Raw genomic sequence first — 15,016 nt, 5'->3', positions numbered from 1 at the left:
CCTTTAAGGGCTTCCCCCCCCTCTTCCCCCCCCCCCCAAAACGATCTCGGGGACCCCCCCGCCCACGAACTCTCTGGGGGGGGGGTCCCTGGGGGGATCTGGGGGGGTCCCTGGGGGTGTTTGGGGGGTCCCTGGGGGTCATTGGGGGTCGCTGGGGTCATTGGGGGTCCCTGATGGGATTTGGGGGGTTTCTGGGGGGTCATTGGGGGTCTCTGGGGGTCCCTGGGGGTCCCTGGTGGGATTTAGGGGGTCCCTGGGGGTAATTGGGGGGTTTCCTGGGGGTAATTGGGGGGTTTCTGGTGGGATTTGGGGGGTTCCTGGGGGTGTTTGGGGGGTCCCTGGGGGTCATTGGGGGTCGCTGGGGTCATTGGGGGTCCCTGATGGCATTTGGGGGGGTTCCTGGGGGTTTTTAGGGGTCCCTGGGGGTCCCTGATGTGATTTGGGAGGTTTCTGGGGGGTCTTTGGGTATCTGGGGGGTCATTGGGGGTCTCTGGGGGTCCCTGGGGGTCCCTGGTGGGATTTAGGGGGTCCCTGGGGGTAATTGGGGGGTTTCCTGGGGTTATTTGGGGGGTTCCTGGTGGGATTTGGGGGGTTCCTGGGGGGTCATTGGGGGTCTCTGGGGGTCATTGGGGGTCCCTGGGGTCATTGGGGGTCCCTGATGGGATTTGGGGGATTCCTGGGGGGTCCCTGGTGGAATTTGGGGGTCCCTGGGGGTAACTGAGGGACTCAGGAAGGATTAGGGGGTCACTGGGATGGGTTGGGGGGGGGTCCCTGGGGGTAATTGGGGGTCCCTGTGGGGATTTGGGTGTCCCTGATGGGATTTGGGGGGTTCCTGGGGGGTCTTTTGGGGTCTCTGGTGGGATTTGGGGGGGTTCCTGGGGGTATTTGGGGGGGTCCCTGGTGGTAATTGGAGGTCCTAGGCGTCATCGGGGATCCCTAGTGAAATTTTGGGGGGGGCCATGGGGATCATTAGGGGGTCCCTGAAGGGATTTGGGGGAGTACCTGGGGGGTCATTGAGGGTCTCTGGTGGGATTTGGGGGTCCCTGGGGGCAATTAGGGGTCCCTGGGGGTCATTGTGGGTCTCAGAAGGATTTGGGGGTCACTGGGGAGGGGTTGGGGGGGGGTCCCTGAGGGTCATTGGGGGTCCCTTGTGGGATTTAGGGGGTTTCTGTGGGTATTTTGGGGGTCCCTAGGGGCAGTTGGGGGGTCTCTGGGTGCATTTGGGGGTCTCTGGAGGGATTTGGGGCATCCCTAGGGGTACTTTGGGGTCTCTGGGGGTATTACGGAGTCCTTGGGGGATATCTGGGGGGAAGCTGGGCTCTTTTGGGGGTTAAAGGCATTATTTAGGTATTTTGGGGGTCTCTGGAGGTATTTAGGGGGGAACGGGGGAGTCAGGGTGAAATGTGCTGGGGTCCCCGAAAGGTTTTTTGTGGGGTCCCTGGTGGTATTTGGAGGGTTTTTGAGATCTCTGGGGGCATTGGGGCTCCCTGGGGCATTTATTTGGGGTCCCTGGGGGTATCTGGGGGGCTCTTGAGGTATTTATTTGGGGGGGTCCGTGGCGGCACTTAGGGGATGTTGGAAGATCCCTGAGGGTAATTGGGGTCCCTGGAGTATTTGGGGTACCTGGGGCATTTTTTTCGGGGGGGTCTTGGGGGCATTTGGGGTCCCTGAGGGAAGCTGGGGGGTCGCTGGGGGTATTTGGATGGATTTTAGGGGTCCCTGGGATTATTTGGGGCCCCTAGGGCATATATTTGGGGTTTCTGGGGCAATTTCGGCCAATTTGGGGTCTCTTTCAATCCCCCAAGGAACTGTGCTTGGTCCCGCCCCCTGGTGCACATGGCTCCGCCCCCTTCTCCCAGGCTCCGCCCCCACCCTGTGCCTGCAACACCCCCTGGGCCATCATTAGTGATCCCTGGGCCAATTTGGGTAATTAATTTGGGGTCCACACCCCATCTCCACCCCCCTCCCAGTTTAGGCCCCGCTCCCAGCACCAGTTCCACAAAGCTCTCCCAGTATAGCACTGGGGAACTCAGTGCGTCCTCCCAGTATAACCCAGTGAAACCAAGAGCCCTCCTCCTCGTCTAACCCAGTGCCAACCAGTGCAACCCACTGCCCTCCTCCCAGTATAACCCAGTTATAACCTCGGCATGGTTGAGGTTGGAGGCCATCTGGTCTTGATGGGCCTCTGTTGGTCTCTTTCCAGTATGTCCGGGTCTCTCTTGGACTGGGGGGCCCAGAACTGGGCCCAGTACTCCAGGTGGGGGGGGTTCCTCTTAAGATTGTTCTTGGGGTTCTTTTTGAGGTTCTGATCGAGGTTCTTGGGGTCTTTCTTGGGGTTCTTCTTGGGGTCTTTCTTGGGGTTCTTCTTGGGGTCCTTCATGAGGTTCTTCTTGGGGATCTTATCGAGATTCTTCTTGAGGTTCTTCATGAGGACCTTTTTGGGGTTCTTCTTGGGGTTCTTATCAAGGATCTTTCTGGGGTTCTTATTGAGATTCTTCTTGGGGCTCTTAACAGGGTTCTTCTTGAGATTCTTCTTGGGGTTCTTCTTGAGGTCCTTCTTGGGTTTTTCATGACATTCTTCTTGACTTTCTTCTGGAGGTTCTTCATGAGGTCCTTCTTGGGGTCCTTCTTGGGGTTTTCATGACATTCTTATTGACGTTCTGAAGGTTCTTCATGAGGTCCTTCTTGGGTTTCTTCTCAAAGTTCTTCTCCATCCACCCCCAGGCAGAGCTATGTGCTCTCCAGCCGCTCGTTCACACAGAGGCCACCACGTCGGGGTTGGGGCAGGAGCCTTCCTCCCTCCACTTTCCCCCTTCCCCTTCTCCAGCGGCCGTGCTGACCTCAGTGGTGGGGACGGAGGCTGCCATCTTCTCACAGCGGTCGGGGGCTCTACGTTTGACACCGCGCCACATCCTGAAATGCTCTCGTAAATCCTCCTCCCCTTGGTGGCAGGGCTCTTCTAAGATGGCCACCTCCTGCGCAGCTCTTGAGATGTCACACGGCAAAAAAAAAAAACAAACAAAAAACCAAAAACAACAAAAAAAATCATGAAAGGGGAAGGAGGAGGATGGGGGCTTGTTATGAAAGCGTCCCAACCACCCGCGATGCGCAGAGGCCCTGCTTCCCAAAATGCGGCCAAAGAGCACTTGCTGATGGGAAGTAGAGAAAGACTGTTTGCTCTCTCATTGCTTCTGCGTGGCCTTTGCTTTTATTTTAACCTTTTATTTATTTTTAACCTTTTTTTTTTTTTTAAATTATTATTCATTTTATTTAAATTATCCTTATCTCAATGCATGAGCCATATTTCCCCTATCATATTTTCTCCCCCCCCACCCCTTCCTCCTTTGAGCAAGCAGCGTAATGGGCCTAACCTCTTATTTATTTACTTATTATTATTATTTTTTAATTTTTCCCCTTTAATTATATTGTCCTTATCTCAATGTGTGAGTCTTTTTTTCCCCATCACATTTTCTCCCCCATTTCCTTTGAGCGAGCGGCGTGGCGGACCTCAGCTGCCCACCAGGGTGAAACCACCACATCTCCACAGCCTCTGCTATCCGAGCCTCCATCTGCATCGTGGCCTCCACTCTCTCAGGAATTTTCTCCAAAATCCACTGGTCTACGGTGTTGGTCATAACAAGGAACATGCCGAGGACAGAAGATCAACCATTTTCTTTGAAATCCACAACACATCTTCTGCACGAGCTGCTCCAGACCTGGCCTCTCCACTTAAAGGGGAGCTTGGCCTTCCCCGATATCAGAGGGAGGTAGGACATCTCAAAAAATCTTTTTTTCTGCGAAGAAAAGCTGAGAAATTTGGGGTTGTTCAGCCTGGAGAAGAGAAGGTTCCAGTGAGACCTTGTAGAGACCTTCCAGTATCTGAAGAGGGCAACAGGAAAAGGGGTTTTAAACTAAAAGAAGGGAGATTTAGATTTGATATTCAGAAAAAAATTCTTCACTCTGAGGGTGGTGAGGCACTGGAACAGGTTGCCCAGAGGGGTGGTGGGTGCCCCATCCCTGGGTGTATTCAAGGCCAGGTTGGTCGGGCCCTGGGCAACCTAGTTTGATGGGAGACGTCCTTGTCCATGGTGGGGGGGCTTAGAACGGGGTAGGCTTTGAGGTCCCTTCCAACCCAAACTGTTCTGTGGGCCCCGGTCAGTCAACTGTGCTCATTAGAATCCCCTAGAATTCATTAGAGGTGTCTAGCACTCGTTAGAGGCCCCTGGTGCTCCTTAGAGGCCTCTAGAGTTTGTTAGAGGCCTCTAGCACTTATTAGAGGCCTCTGATGCTCGTTAGAGACATCTAGTGCTTGTCAAAGGCCTCAAGAGCTCATTAGAGGCCTCTGGAGTTCATTAGAGGCCTCCAGTGCTCGTTAGAGTCATCTAGAGTTGGTTAGAGGCCTCTGGTGCTCGTTAGAGGCCTCTGGAGTTCGTTAGAGGTCTCTAGTTCTTGTTAGAGCCCTCTAGCACTCATTAGAGGCCTCCGTTGCTTGTTAGAGGTCTCTAGCACTTATTAGGGGCCCCTGGTGCTCGTTAGTGGCCTCTAGCACTCATTAGAGGCTTCTGGTGCTCATTAGAGGCCTCCAGAACTCATTAGAGGCCTTGAGAGCCTCCTGGGACCCACCCCACCTCGTTCTGCCTTCCCTTCCCTTTGTCCTCGCCCACCGCTCCCCTTCTACCACCCGACCTCAGCTGCTGCCCCCCTCCCAGTACAACCCAGTTGCACCCAGTCCCGCACTGCACTACCCAGTGCCCTCCCCCCCCGAGGAGGAACCAAAACCAGTGGGTCGCACGGTGCAGGGCGGGGGGGAAAGGGAAGTGAGAGCAGCACCTGGTGGGAGAGGGCACGAAAGCGGTGGGGGGCATGGGGACATGGAGGGGACGTGGGTGTGGGGGGACACGGGGACACTGGGGACATGGGGGGCATTGGGAATATGGGGGGATGTGGGTAGATAGGGATATGGGGACGTGGGGGGACGTTGGGGACATGGGGGGGATTTGGGTAGGTAGGGATAAGGGGGGGACTTGAGGGGCATGGGAGGATATTTGGGACGTGGAGGGGATGTGGGGAGACATGGGGGGGAGATGGGGGGGGATATGGGGACATGGGGGACGTTGGGGGGGATGTGGGTAGGTAGGAACATGGGGACATGGGGGGATATTGGGGACATGGATGGGATGTGGGCAGACATGGGGGACACGTGGGGGGATGTAGGGATATGGGGACGTGGGGGGGGCGTGGGGGGACATAGGGTTATGGGGACATGGGAGGGACATGGGGATATGGGAGGATGTGGGGAGACGTGGGGGGACATAGGGATATGGGGACGTGGGGGGGACATGGGTAGGCAGGGATATGGGAACATGGGGGGATATTTGGGACATGGGGGGGAAGCTGGGGGATGTGTGGGGGGACATAGGGACATTGGGGACATGGGGGGGACATTGGGGACATGGGGGGACATGGGTAGATAGGGATATGGGGACATGGGGGGGGGACTTGGGGACACTGGGGGCATGGGGACCCGGTTGACGTAGATGTTGGGGACAGGTGCCACCGCCGCCCCCCCCCCCCCATGGTGTGTGACAGGAGCCCCCCACCGCCCACGTCAGCGTTGACATGAAGTGATACCAAAACTTCCTTTTTCCACCCCAAAAAGGAGAAAGCAGCCGAGGATGACCGAACCAGCGGACGGGATGGCACGGTGAGGGGGTAACGGGGCCCACGCAGTCCTGTCCTGTCCCTGTCCCCAAATCCTCACCTCCCTGCCCCTTTCCAGTTGTACACTGGGTTATACTGGGAGGTGGGGGTGCACTGGGTTATACTGGATGGCACTGGGTTATACTGGGAGGAGGGCAGTGGGGTGGCACTGGGTTATACTGCATAGCACTGGGTTATTTGGGAGTGGGGCACTGGGATACACTGGGAAGCAGTGGGGTATACTGGGAAGGGATAGTGGGTAATAGTGGGAGAAGGGTAGGGTGGCACTGGATTATACTGGGCAGCACTGGGTTATACTGGGAGGAAGGCAGTGGGGTGGCACTGGATTATACTGGGCAGCACTGGGTTATACTGGGAAGAGGGCAGGGGAGGTAATACTGGGTTATACTGCACAACACTGGGTTATTTGGGAGTGGGGCACTGGGATATACTGGGAAGCAGTGGGGTATACTGGGAGGGGGTAGTGGGTAATAGTGGGAGAGGGGTGGGGTGGCACTGGATTATACTGGGCAGCACTGGGTTATACTGGGAAGAGGGCAGGGGAGGTAATACTGGGTTATACTGCACAGCACTGGGTTATTTGGGAGTGGGGCACTGGGATACACTGGGAAGCAGTGCGGTATACTGGGAGGGGGAACTGGGTAATACTGGGAAAAGGGAGGGGTGGCAATGGATTATATTGAGCAGCACTGGGTTATACTGGGAGGAGGGCAGAGGGGTGGCACTGGGTTATACTGCACAGCAGTGGGTTATTTGGGGAGAGGGGCACTGGGTTATACTGGGGGGGCAGTGGGGTATACTGGGAGAGGGTGCTGGGTTATGCTGGGAGAAGGGTAGTGAGAGGGCAGCGGGTTCTACTGTGAGGGGTCACTGGCTTATACTGGGTTGCACTGGGTTCTTCTGTGTGGCACTGGGTCCTACTGGGAGGGGTCACTGGGTTATACTGAGCAGCACTGTTTTATACTGGGTAGCACTGGATCCTACTGGGAGGGATCACTGGGTTTTCCTGGATGGCATTGGGTCATCCTAGGAAGGGTTACTGGGTTATACTGGGCAGCACTGTTTTATACTGGGCATCACTGGGTTCTACCGGGAGGGATCACTGGGTCATCCTGGGAAGGGTCACTGGATTATAGTGGGTGGCACTGGGTCTTACTGGGAGGGGCCACTGGGTTATCCTGGAACTGATCACTGGATTATAATGGGTGGCACTGGGTCCTACTGGGAGGGGTCACTGGGTTATCCTGGGCAGCACTGGTTTATACTGGGCATCACTGGGTTCTACCAGGAGGGATCACTGGGTCATCCTGGGAAGGGTCACTGGATTATAGTGGGTGGCACTGGGTCTTAATGGGAGGGGCCACTGGGTTATCCTGGAACTGATCACTGGATTATAATGGGTGGCACTGGGTCCTACTGGGAGGGGTCACTGGGTTATCCTGGGCAGCACTGGTTTATACTGGGTGGCACTGGGCCCTACTGGGAGGGGTCACTGGGTTATCCTGGGCAGCACTGGTTTATACTGGGTGGCACTGGGTCCTACTGGGAGGGGTCACTGGGTTATCCTGGGCATCACCGGGTCCTACTGGCCCCGCCCCCAACCCTCCTATCTCCCCCCAGGCCCCGCCCCTCCCGCTCCTCCTCCTCCTCCTTCCTCCCGCTCCTCCTCCTCCTCCCCGCCCGCCACCCCCTGGCCCTGCTGGTGGCGGTGGCGGTGACGGCGACGCTGCCTCCGCCCGCGCTCCCCTACGGCTTCCGCAACTGCATCGAGGCCGCCTGGGACCCGGGACTCTTCCGCTGCATCCAACGCTACCTGGAGTCCCCGGGGCCGGCCGTGTCCGACCTCCCGCCCCGCACCTACGCCCTCAACCTCTCGCACAACGCCCTGCGCCTCCTGCCGCCGGCCTCCTTCGCCCGCCTGCCTCGCCTCCGCACCCTCGACCTGGCCTACAACCGCCTGCAGACCCTCGCCCCCGGCGCCTTCGACGGCCTCGGGGAGCTCTCGGCCCTCGACCTGTCCTACAACCGCTTGGCCGCCTTGGACGACGGCGTCTTCGCCGGCTTGGGCAACCTGTCGTCGCTGTGGCTGCGGAGGAACCCGCTGGGCTCGGTGTCCCCGGGGGCCTTGGCGCCCTTGGTCAACCTCCGCTGCTTGTCGCTGCGGGGAGGGCGGCTGGAGGGGCTGGGGGCGGTGGCGGAGGCGGTGAAGGGGCTGGGGAGGCTGCGGACCTTGGACCTGTGCTGCAACAACTTGACGGCGCTGGGGCCGGGCCCGCCGCTGCCGGCCTCGTTGGTCAACCTCCATCTGTGCAACAATTCGCTGGGGGGGCTGCTGGGGGCCAGCCCGGCCACCCTGCGGCACGTGCGGACCCTCGACCTCTCCTACAACGGCATCGCGCGGGCCGAGGCCTTCGCCCCGCTCCGCCTGCGCAACCTCAGCCTCCTCCACCTCTCCGGCAACCCCTTGGACGTCTTCCGCCTGCTGGAGGTCTCCGACGTCCGCCCCCACAGCCTGGATTTCTCCGGGTTGACGCTGGGGAAAGGCGGGGTGGAGAAGGTGTGCCAGAAGCTGAAGGGCCCCCGGGCCTTGCGGAGGCTGAAGCTGCAGCACAACGGCTTGCAGAAGCTGCCGAACGGCACGCTGGCCTCCTGCCCCTTGCTGAAGGAGCTGGACCTGTCCTACAACCGGCTGCGGTGGGTGGGCTGCGTGGGCCCTTTGCTGCGGGGGGAGCAGCGGAGGGAGCTGGAGGCCTTGACGGTGGAGCACAACCTCCTGCAGCGGCTGCCTTCCTGCGGGGGGATGGCGGAGCTGCCGCGCTTGGCCAACATCTCCTTCCGCTACAACCGCATCCTGACCATCGGGCCCGGGGCCTTCGCCTACGCCCCGGCCCTGCGGGTCTTGAAGCTCAACATCAACAGCTTGGCCCGGCTGGACCGGGAGGCTCTGAGGGGGCTTGGCAACCTGACGGAGCTGCGGCTGGACAACAACCTCCTGACCGACCTCTACCAGGGCTCCTTCGTCGACCTCGGCAGCCTGCGCACCCTCAACCTGCGCAACAACCGCGTCTCTGTCCTCTTCCCCGGCGTCTTCAGGGGCTTGGCCAGCCTCCAGACCTTGGACCTGGGGGGCAACAACCTGCGCCACTTGGCCTCCCGCTCGCTGCTGGGGGTGCCCGTCCTGAGCAAGCTGTACCTGGACCGCAACCGGCTGCTGGAGGTGCGCAGCGAGGTCTTCGCCCCGGTGCAGGCCACCTTGGGCGTGCTGGACCTGCAGGCCAACAACCTGCAGTACATCACGCAGCGGCAGCGGCAGCAGCCCCCCTTCTGCAACCTCAGCCGCCTCTACGACCTGAAGATGCAGGCGCAGCAGCCCTACGGGCTGAAGGTGCTGCCCCACCGCTTCTTCCAGGGGCTGGTGGGGCTGCGGTCGCTCTCGCTGTCGCAGAACAAGCTGTTGGCCATCCCCGCCGACGTCTTCCAGGATTTGGGCCAGCTGACGTTCCTGACGCTGGCCGACAGCAGCAACGGGATGCAGGATCTGCCCGACGGCGTCTTCAGGAACCTGGGCAACCTGCTCACCCTGGACCTGGAGAACGTGGGGCTGCACTCGCTCACCCTGGAGGTCTTCGGCAACCTCAGCCGGCTGCGGGTGCTCAAGCTGGCCAAGAACGAGCTGAAGACCTTCAACTACAGCGTGGCCAGCCGGCTGCCCTCCCTGCGCTACCTGGACCTGCGCAAGTGCCCGCTGAGCTGCACATGTGACAACACGTGGCTGCAGAGCTGGCTGAACAACAGCCGCGTGCAGGTGGTCTACCCCTACAACTACACCTGTGGCTTGCGCCACCACGCCTACGTCCACAGCTTCGACACCCGCGTCTGCTTCCTGGACCTGGGCTTCTACCTCTTCACCGGGACGGTGCCGGTGGTGCTGCTTCTGCTGGTGGTGCCCGTGGTCTACCACCGCGCCTACTGGCGGCTGAAGTACCACTGGTACCTGCTGCGCTGCTGGGTCAACCAGCAGTGGCGGCGGGAGGAGGAGCGCTACGTCTACGACAGCTTCGTGTCCTACAACTCGGCCGACGAAAGCTGGGTGCTCCAGGAGCTGGTGCCCGAGCTGGAACGCGACTCCTTCCGGCTCTGCCTCCACCACCGCGACTTCCAGCCGGGCCGCAGCATCATCGACAACATCGTGGACGCCGTCTACAACAGCCGGAAGACGGTGTGCGTGGTGAGCCGCAGCTACCTGCGCAGCGAGTGGTGCTCCATGGAGGTGCAGCTGGCCAGCTACCGGCTGCTGGACGAGCGCCGCGACGTCCTGGTGCTGGTGCTGCTGGAGGACGTGGGTGACGCCGAGCTGTCCGCCTACCACCGCATGCGGCGGGTGCTGCTGCGCCGCACCTACCTGCGCTGGCCCCCCGAGCCCCCCGCCCAGCCCCTCTTCTGGGCGCGGCTGAAGAAGGCGTTGAGGTGGGGAGAAGGGGGCGAGGGGGAGGAGGAGGAAGGCTTGGGGGCGGGGAGGCGCGGGGAGAAAGAGGAGCAGGCGTAGGTGGGGGGGACAACTGGATATAGGGTGGGGGAGAACCAGGTGGAGGGTGGAGGACGCCAATTGGTGGTGGGGGGGGGGTCAAGAGTTGGTCATAGGGTGGAGAACCATCCATGGGGTGGAGGTCAACAACCAACCATAGGGTGGAGAACCAACCATAGTGTGGAGAACCATCTATAGGGTGGAGAATCATCCATATCATGGAGAACCATCCATAGGGTCGAGAAGAACCGTCCATAGGGTCGAGAAGAACCATCCATAGGGTCTAGAAGAACCATCCATAGGGTCTAGAAGAACCATCCATAGGGTGGAGGCCAACAACCGGCTATAGGGTGGAGAACCAACCATAGGGTGGAGAACCAATCATAGAGTGGAGAATCATCCATAGGGTTGAGAAGAACCAGCCATAGGGTGGAGAAGAACCTGGCCATAGGGTGGAGGAGAACTGGCTATAGGGTGGAGAACAGCTGCCTGTAGGGAAGCCCACAGTAGGGCCGTTCTCACCCCAAACCAACTGTTCCCCTCCAAACAGACCCCAAAAAGGTTTATCTGATCCCAGCCTGCTGGTTCCCCTCCCGTCAGGCCCATCAAGATTTTTATCACGCCAAAACACCGTGCTCCTCTTCCAAAGGACCCACGCGTGGCTTTTCTCAGCCCCAAATACCAGACTCACCTCTGAAATGACCTTTTCTCGCTCCAAAGCCCCTGTTGCTGTGCTAGAGGACCAAAAAAATATCTTTTCTTACCCCAGATGGCCAGGCTCTCCTCAAAAAGAACTGAAAACTGGCTTTTCTCATCCCCAAAAGCCTGTTCCCCTTCTGAAGGATCTAAAAATGGCTTTCCTCATCCTAAACCACCAGGTTCCTCTTAAAAGACACAACTATTGCTCTTCTCACCCTAAACTGCCATGTTCTTCTCCAAATGGACTCTGACACAACTTTTCTCACCCCAAAATGCCACGTGCCCCTCTAAAACGTTCTGAAAGGGGCTTTTCTCACCCCAGACCACCAGCTCATGTACCTAACAGACCCCAAAAAGGCTTTTCTCACCCCAGACGGACTCTTCCCCTCCAAAAGGACCCCAAACCAGTTTTTCTCACCACAAACCACCAGGTTTCCCTCTGAAAGGACCCCAGAATGGCTTTTCTCACCCCAAAGAGCCTGTTCTCACCCCAAAGGACCCCAAAAGTGCTATTTTTCTCCCCCGTAAAGCAGGGCTTGAGAGGCAGTTCCCCCAAGCTGCCCTGGGGCATTGAAGCCTCTGTTTTAAGGGGGGGGGGGTCCCAATAAATCAAGGATCCCCCTGTTCTGCTTGTCCCTTGCTACGTCCACGAGTGTGTGTGTGAATTTTGGGGAGGACATTTTTGGGGATAAGGTACATTCAGGAAGCACGTGGGGGGTGGGGGGGTCCTCAGTGTCCCCAAGGACTCCTTGCCACCGTGGCAAAGCCTGGCTGCAAAATGGGGGGAAAAACAAGGTTTTTGAGCAAAGGGTGGGATGAAAGGGGAGCATCCAGGAACCCGTAGGCTCTCCCAGACCCTCCTAATATTTCCAGGGCCCCCCAGAATGACCCACTTTCCCTCTGGGAACCCCTCGCTATCCTCAGCCTCCCCAAGAATCTTCCAGAATACCCTTCAGTACCTCTATTTGCCCCCCAGAACCCCATATTCCTCTCAGACTCCCTCAATAACCCCAGAGCTCCCCCAGGAGCCCCCCAGGGCCTCCCCAGAGCCCTCCATTTCCCCCAATCTCCCATTTCCCCCCCCTCAGACCTCCTCCCGCAATATCCCCAGAACCCCTCCCCCCACCCCAAGCATCCCCCAGGACCCCATCAGGGCCTCATTTCCCACCCCAGTATCCTTGGGACCCTTCATTTCCCCCCACATCTCCCCCCACCATCCTCCAAGGCCCCCATTTTTTCCCCCAGAACCCCCACTTTTCCACACCAGAATGCCCATTTCCCCCCTCAGACCCATCCAAATATCCCCAGAACCCCCTGGGACCACCCCAAGATCTAGCCCTCACTTTCCTCTAATTACCCCAGAACCCACCCAGGGAACCCCAAAGCCCCCCATTACTTTTCTAGGACCACCATTTCCCCACCAAATATCCCCAGAGCTCCCAGTTCCCACCCAGAACCCCAATTTCCCCACTCAGACCCCACTAATATCTCCAGGGAGATATAGTTCTATATATATATAATAATAATAACCAGGGATTGTTTGGTTTTATCCCCTTCCCACAAACCCACCATGTGCCTACAGTGGTGGAAACAGCCACCGGGTGCCTGGAAACATGTCCCGTGCCCCATTTCACCAGGAATTCTATTCTGGGCCTCATAAAGTAGATCTTACGGTGTTAAGGCACCCCGGAAAGAATTGAGTCAGATGATGGGGCTCATTTCCAAAACAACCTTATCGACACTGGGGTCAAAGGGCATGGTATTGAGTTGATATCGCCAGGGAAAATCGAGGGATACAATGGGTTGTAAAAGACTACACTGAAGGTGCTGGGACATGCAAAAATTGGGATATACAGCTGGCAAAGGTCACCTGGTTTATCAACACGAGGGGATCATCCAACTGAGCTGGACCTGCCCAATCAAACCCGTTACATACTGTAGAAGGGGATAAAGTTCTTGTAGTGCACGTAAAAAAACATGCTGGGGAAGGGAGTCTGGGATGTGCCTGCCTCAGGCAAACGAAAACCCATTTTTGGGATAGGTTTTGCTCAAGAACATGGTTTTCCTTGGTGGGTGATGCAGAGGAATGGGGTGGTCCGATGTGTACCTCAAAGGGATTTAATGTTGGGTGGGGACAGCCCATGAGTTAATGAGCTGATGTTAATTACTGTATAATACCGAATGTCATCACCACTATGATTGCTCTACGTCACATCAGTGGCATGACGGTAAGAATAACCCGGGTTAATTAAAAAGTGATGCTGACCAGAACTGGACACGTTCAGCGGTGATGGAACCAGGGCTGGTTTCAGCATGAAATGATCCAGAATCATCTATGGGATATCTACTGTCAAGAATAATCCATGGGACAACTCATAGATTAAGAGAATGATATGTGTGTATATCAAAGGATGAGTAACTTATGAGGAAGAGGATGAGTAACTGTATTGGGAAGAGTAAGACCTGAGCATGACATAGATGTTATGGAAGAAGGGGTGGATAATTTCCTGCTTTTGGCTGGGTTAGAGTTATTTTCCTTCCTAGTAGCTGGTGTGGTGCTGTGCTCTGGATCTGGGGACAGAGCCAGGACAGCTGACCCCAGGTGTCCAAAGGGATGTTCCATACCATATCGCATCACGATCAGCTCCCCAGCACAGCTCTGTGCAGCTGAAGCACCGAATCATACAATCACTGAGGTTGGAAAAGACCTCTAAGATCTCCTGGTCCAACCCTTAACCTACCACTAAACTCTACATCTATGTGTTTCTTGAAGACCCCCAGGGATGGCGACTCAACTGATTCCCTGGGCAGCCCATTCCAATGCTGCACCACCCTTTCGGTGACGAAATTTCCCCTAATAACCAATCTAAACCTCCCCCGGTGCGACTTGAGGCCATTTCCTCTTGTCTTATCACTTGGTGCTTGGGAGAAGAACCCAATCCTCACCCCACGGAAACCTTTAAGGTAGTTGTAAAGTACAAGAAGGTCTTGAGCCTTCTCTTCCCCAAGCTAGACAACCCCAGCTCTCTCAGCAGCCCTGTTCCCCAGACCCTTCACCAACTTTGTTGCCTTTCTTTGGACGGGCTCCAGCCCCTCCATGTCCTTCTTGGAGTGAGACAAGGGCAGCGGTTGAAGGAATCTTTCTGCGGCCGCTTGTATTGAAGGAGTTGTGCTGCTGCCACCTCGTGTTGAAGGAACCACATTGCTGCCACCTCGAGTTGAAGGAATTACGCTGCTGCCACCTTGTGTTGAAGGACTTACGCTTCTGCCCCCTCCAGTATTTTTTTTTGGGAATTGCCTTTTCAGTAGATCGGATTGACTCTCCTTCGTCTTTATTTATTAGCAATTCATACGATGGACAGCTCGAGCTGCGTGCCTCCTGGGAGGGACCGCTGTTACATTTGGTTCCTTCTTTTTATGATTTATTTTTATTTTTATTCAGTATATTTTATCATTTGTATGATAACTCCACCCTGACATAGTTCCAATCCATACTGGCCCTTTTAACCAATCTAGTTTTCGGAGTCCAGAGTCTTTCTCCGTGATTTTTCCGTTCAAATTCTTGGGTGGCACCTTGGTGTTCCCCAGGGGCCAGTACTGGGTCCAGTGTTAATTTATTCATCAGAGACCTGGGTGATGGAACGGGGGGCACCCTCAGCAAGTTTTTGGATGACATCAAGCTGGGAGGAGTGGCCGATACCCCAGAGGTCCGTGCTGCCATTCAGAGGAACCTCAACAGGCTGGAGGGTTGGGTGAAGGGGAACCTCATGAAGGTCAACAAGGGGACGTGCAGGGTCCTGCCCTGCAGAGGAATAACCCCAAGCACCAGTACAGACCACTGAAACTGGCCACCCACAGAGGTTTCGGAGTCTCTTTCCTTGGAGATACTCAAAGCATGTATAGATGCAGTCCTGGAAATCCTGCTCCTGCTAATGATGCTTGAAGGGCTTGGACTGGACTCTTCCAGTCCTAATTATTGGGTGATTCTGTAATGACAAACAGCTTTACTGAGAATTTTTCTGTGGGACACCATGCTAGTTTGGTTCCTGGAGCCCACGGAGCAGAGCCTCT

At 56.9% G+C, this 15,016-nt stretch overlaps 1 protein-coding gene across 1 annotated transcript; it reads left to right on the top strand.

Moving 5' to 3' along the window:
* Positions 1–5,566: 5,566 nt before the first annotated feature.
* LOC309890572 (uncharacterized protein) lies at positions 5,567–10,267 on the top strand (the record flags this gene model as incomplete). Its single annotated transcript, XM_082784995.1, has 2 exons — positions 5,567–5,704; positions 7,342–10,267. The coding sequence occupies exons 1-2, from the start codon at positions 5,676–5,678 to the stop codon at positions 10,265–10,267; spliced, it is 2,955 nt and encodes a 984-aa protein (XP_082641121.1). The 5' UTR covers positions 5,567–5,675.
* Between the last annotated feature and the right edge of the window lie 4,749 nt (positions 10,268–15,016).

Source organism: Aythya marila, assembly GCF_965140915.1.
Source record: "Aythya marila genome assembly, contig: HAP1_HAP1_SCAFFOLD_169, whole genome shotgun sequence".
NCBI classification, from domain to species: domain Eukaryota; kingdom Metazoa; phylum Chordata; class Aves; order Anseriformes; family Anatidae; genus Aythya; species Aythya marila.
This window is presented reverse-complemented; position numbering and strand designations above follow the sequence as displayed.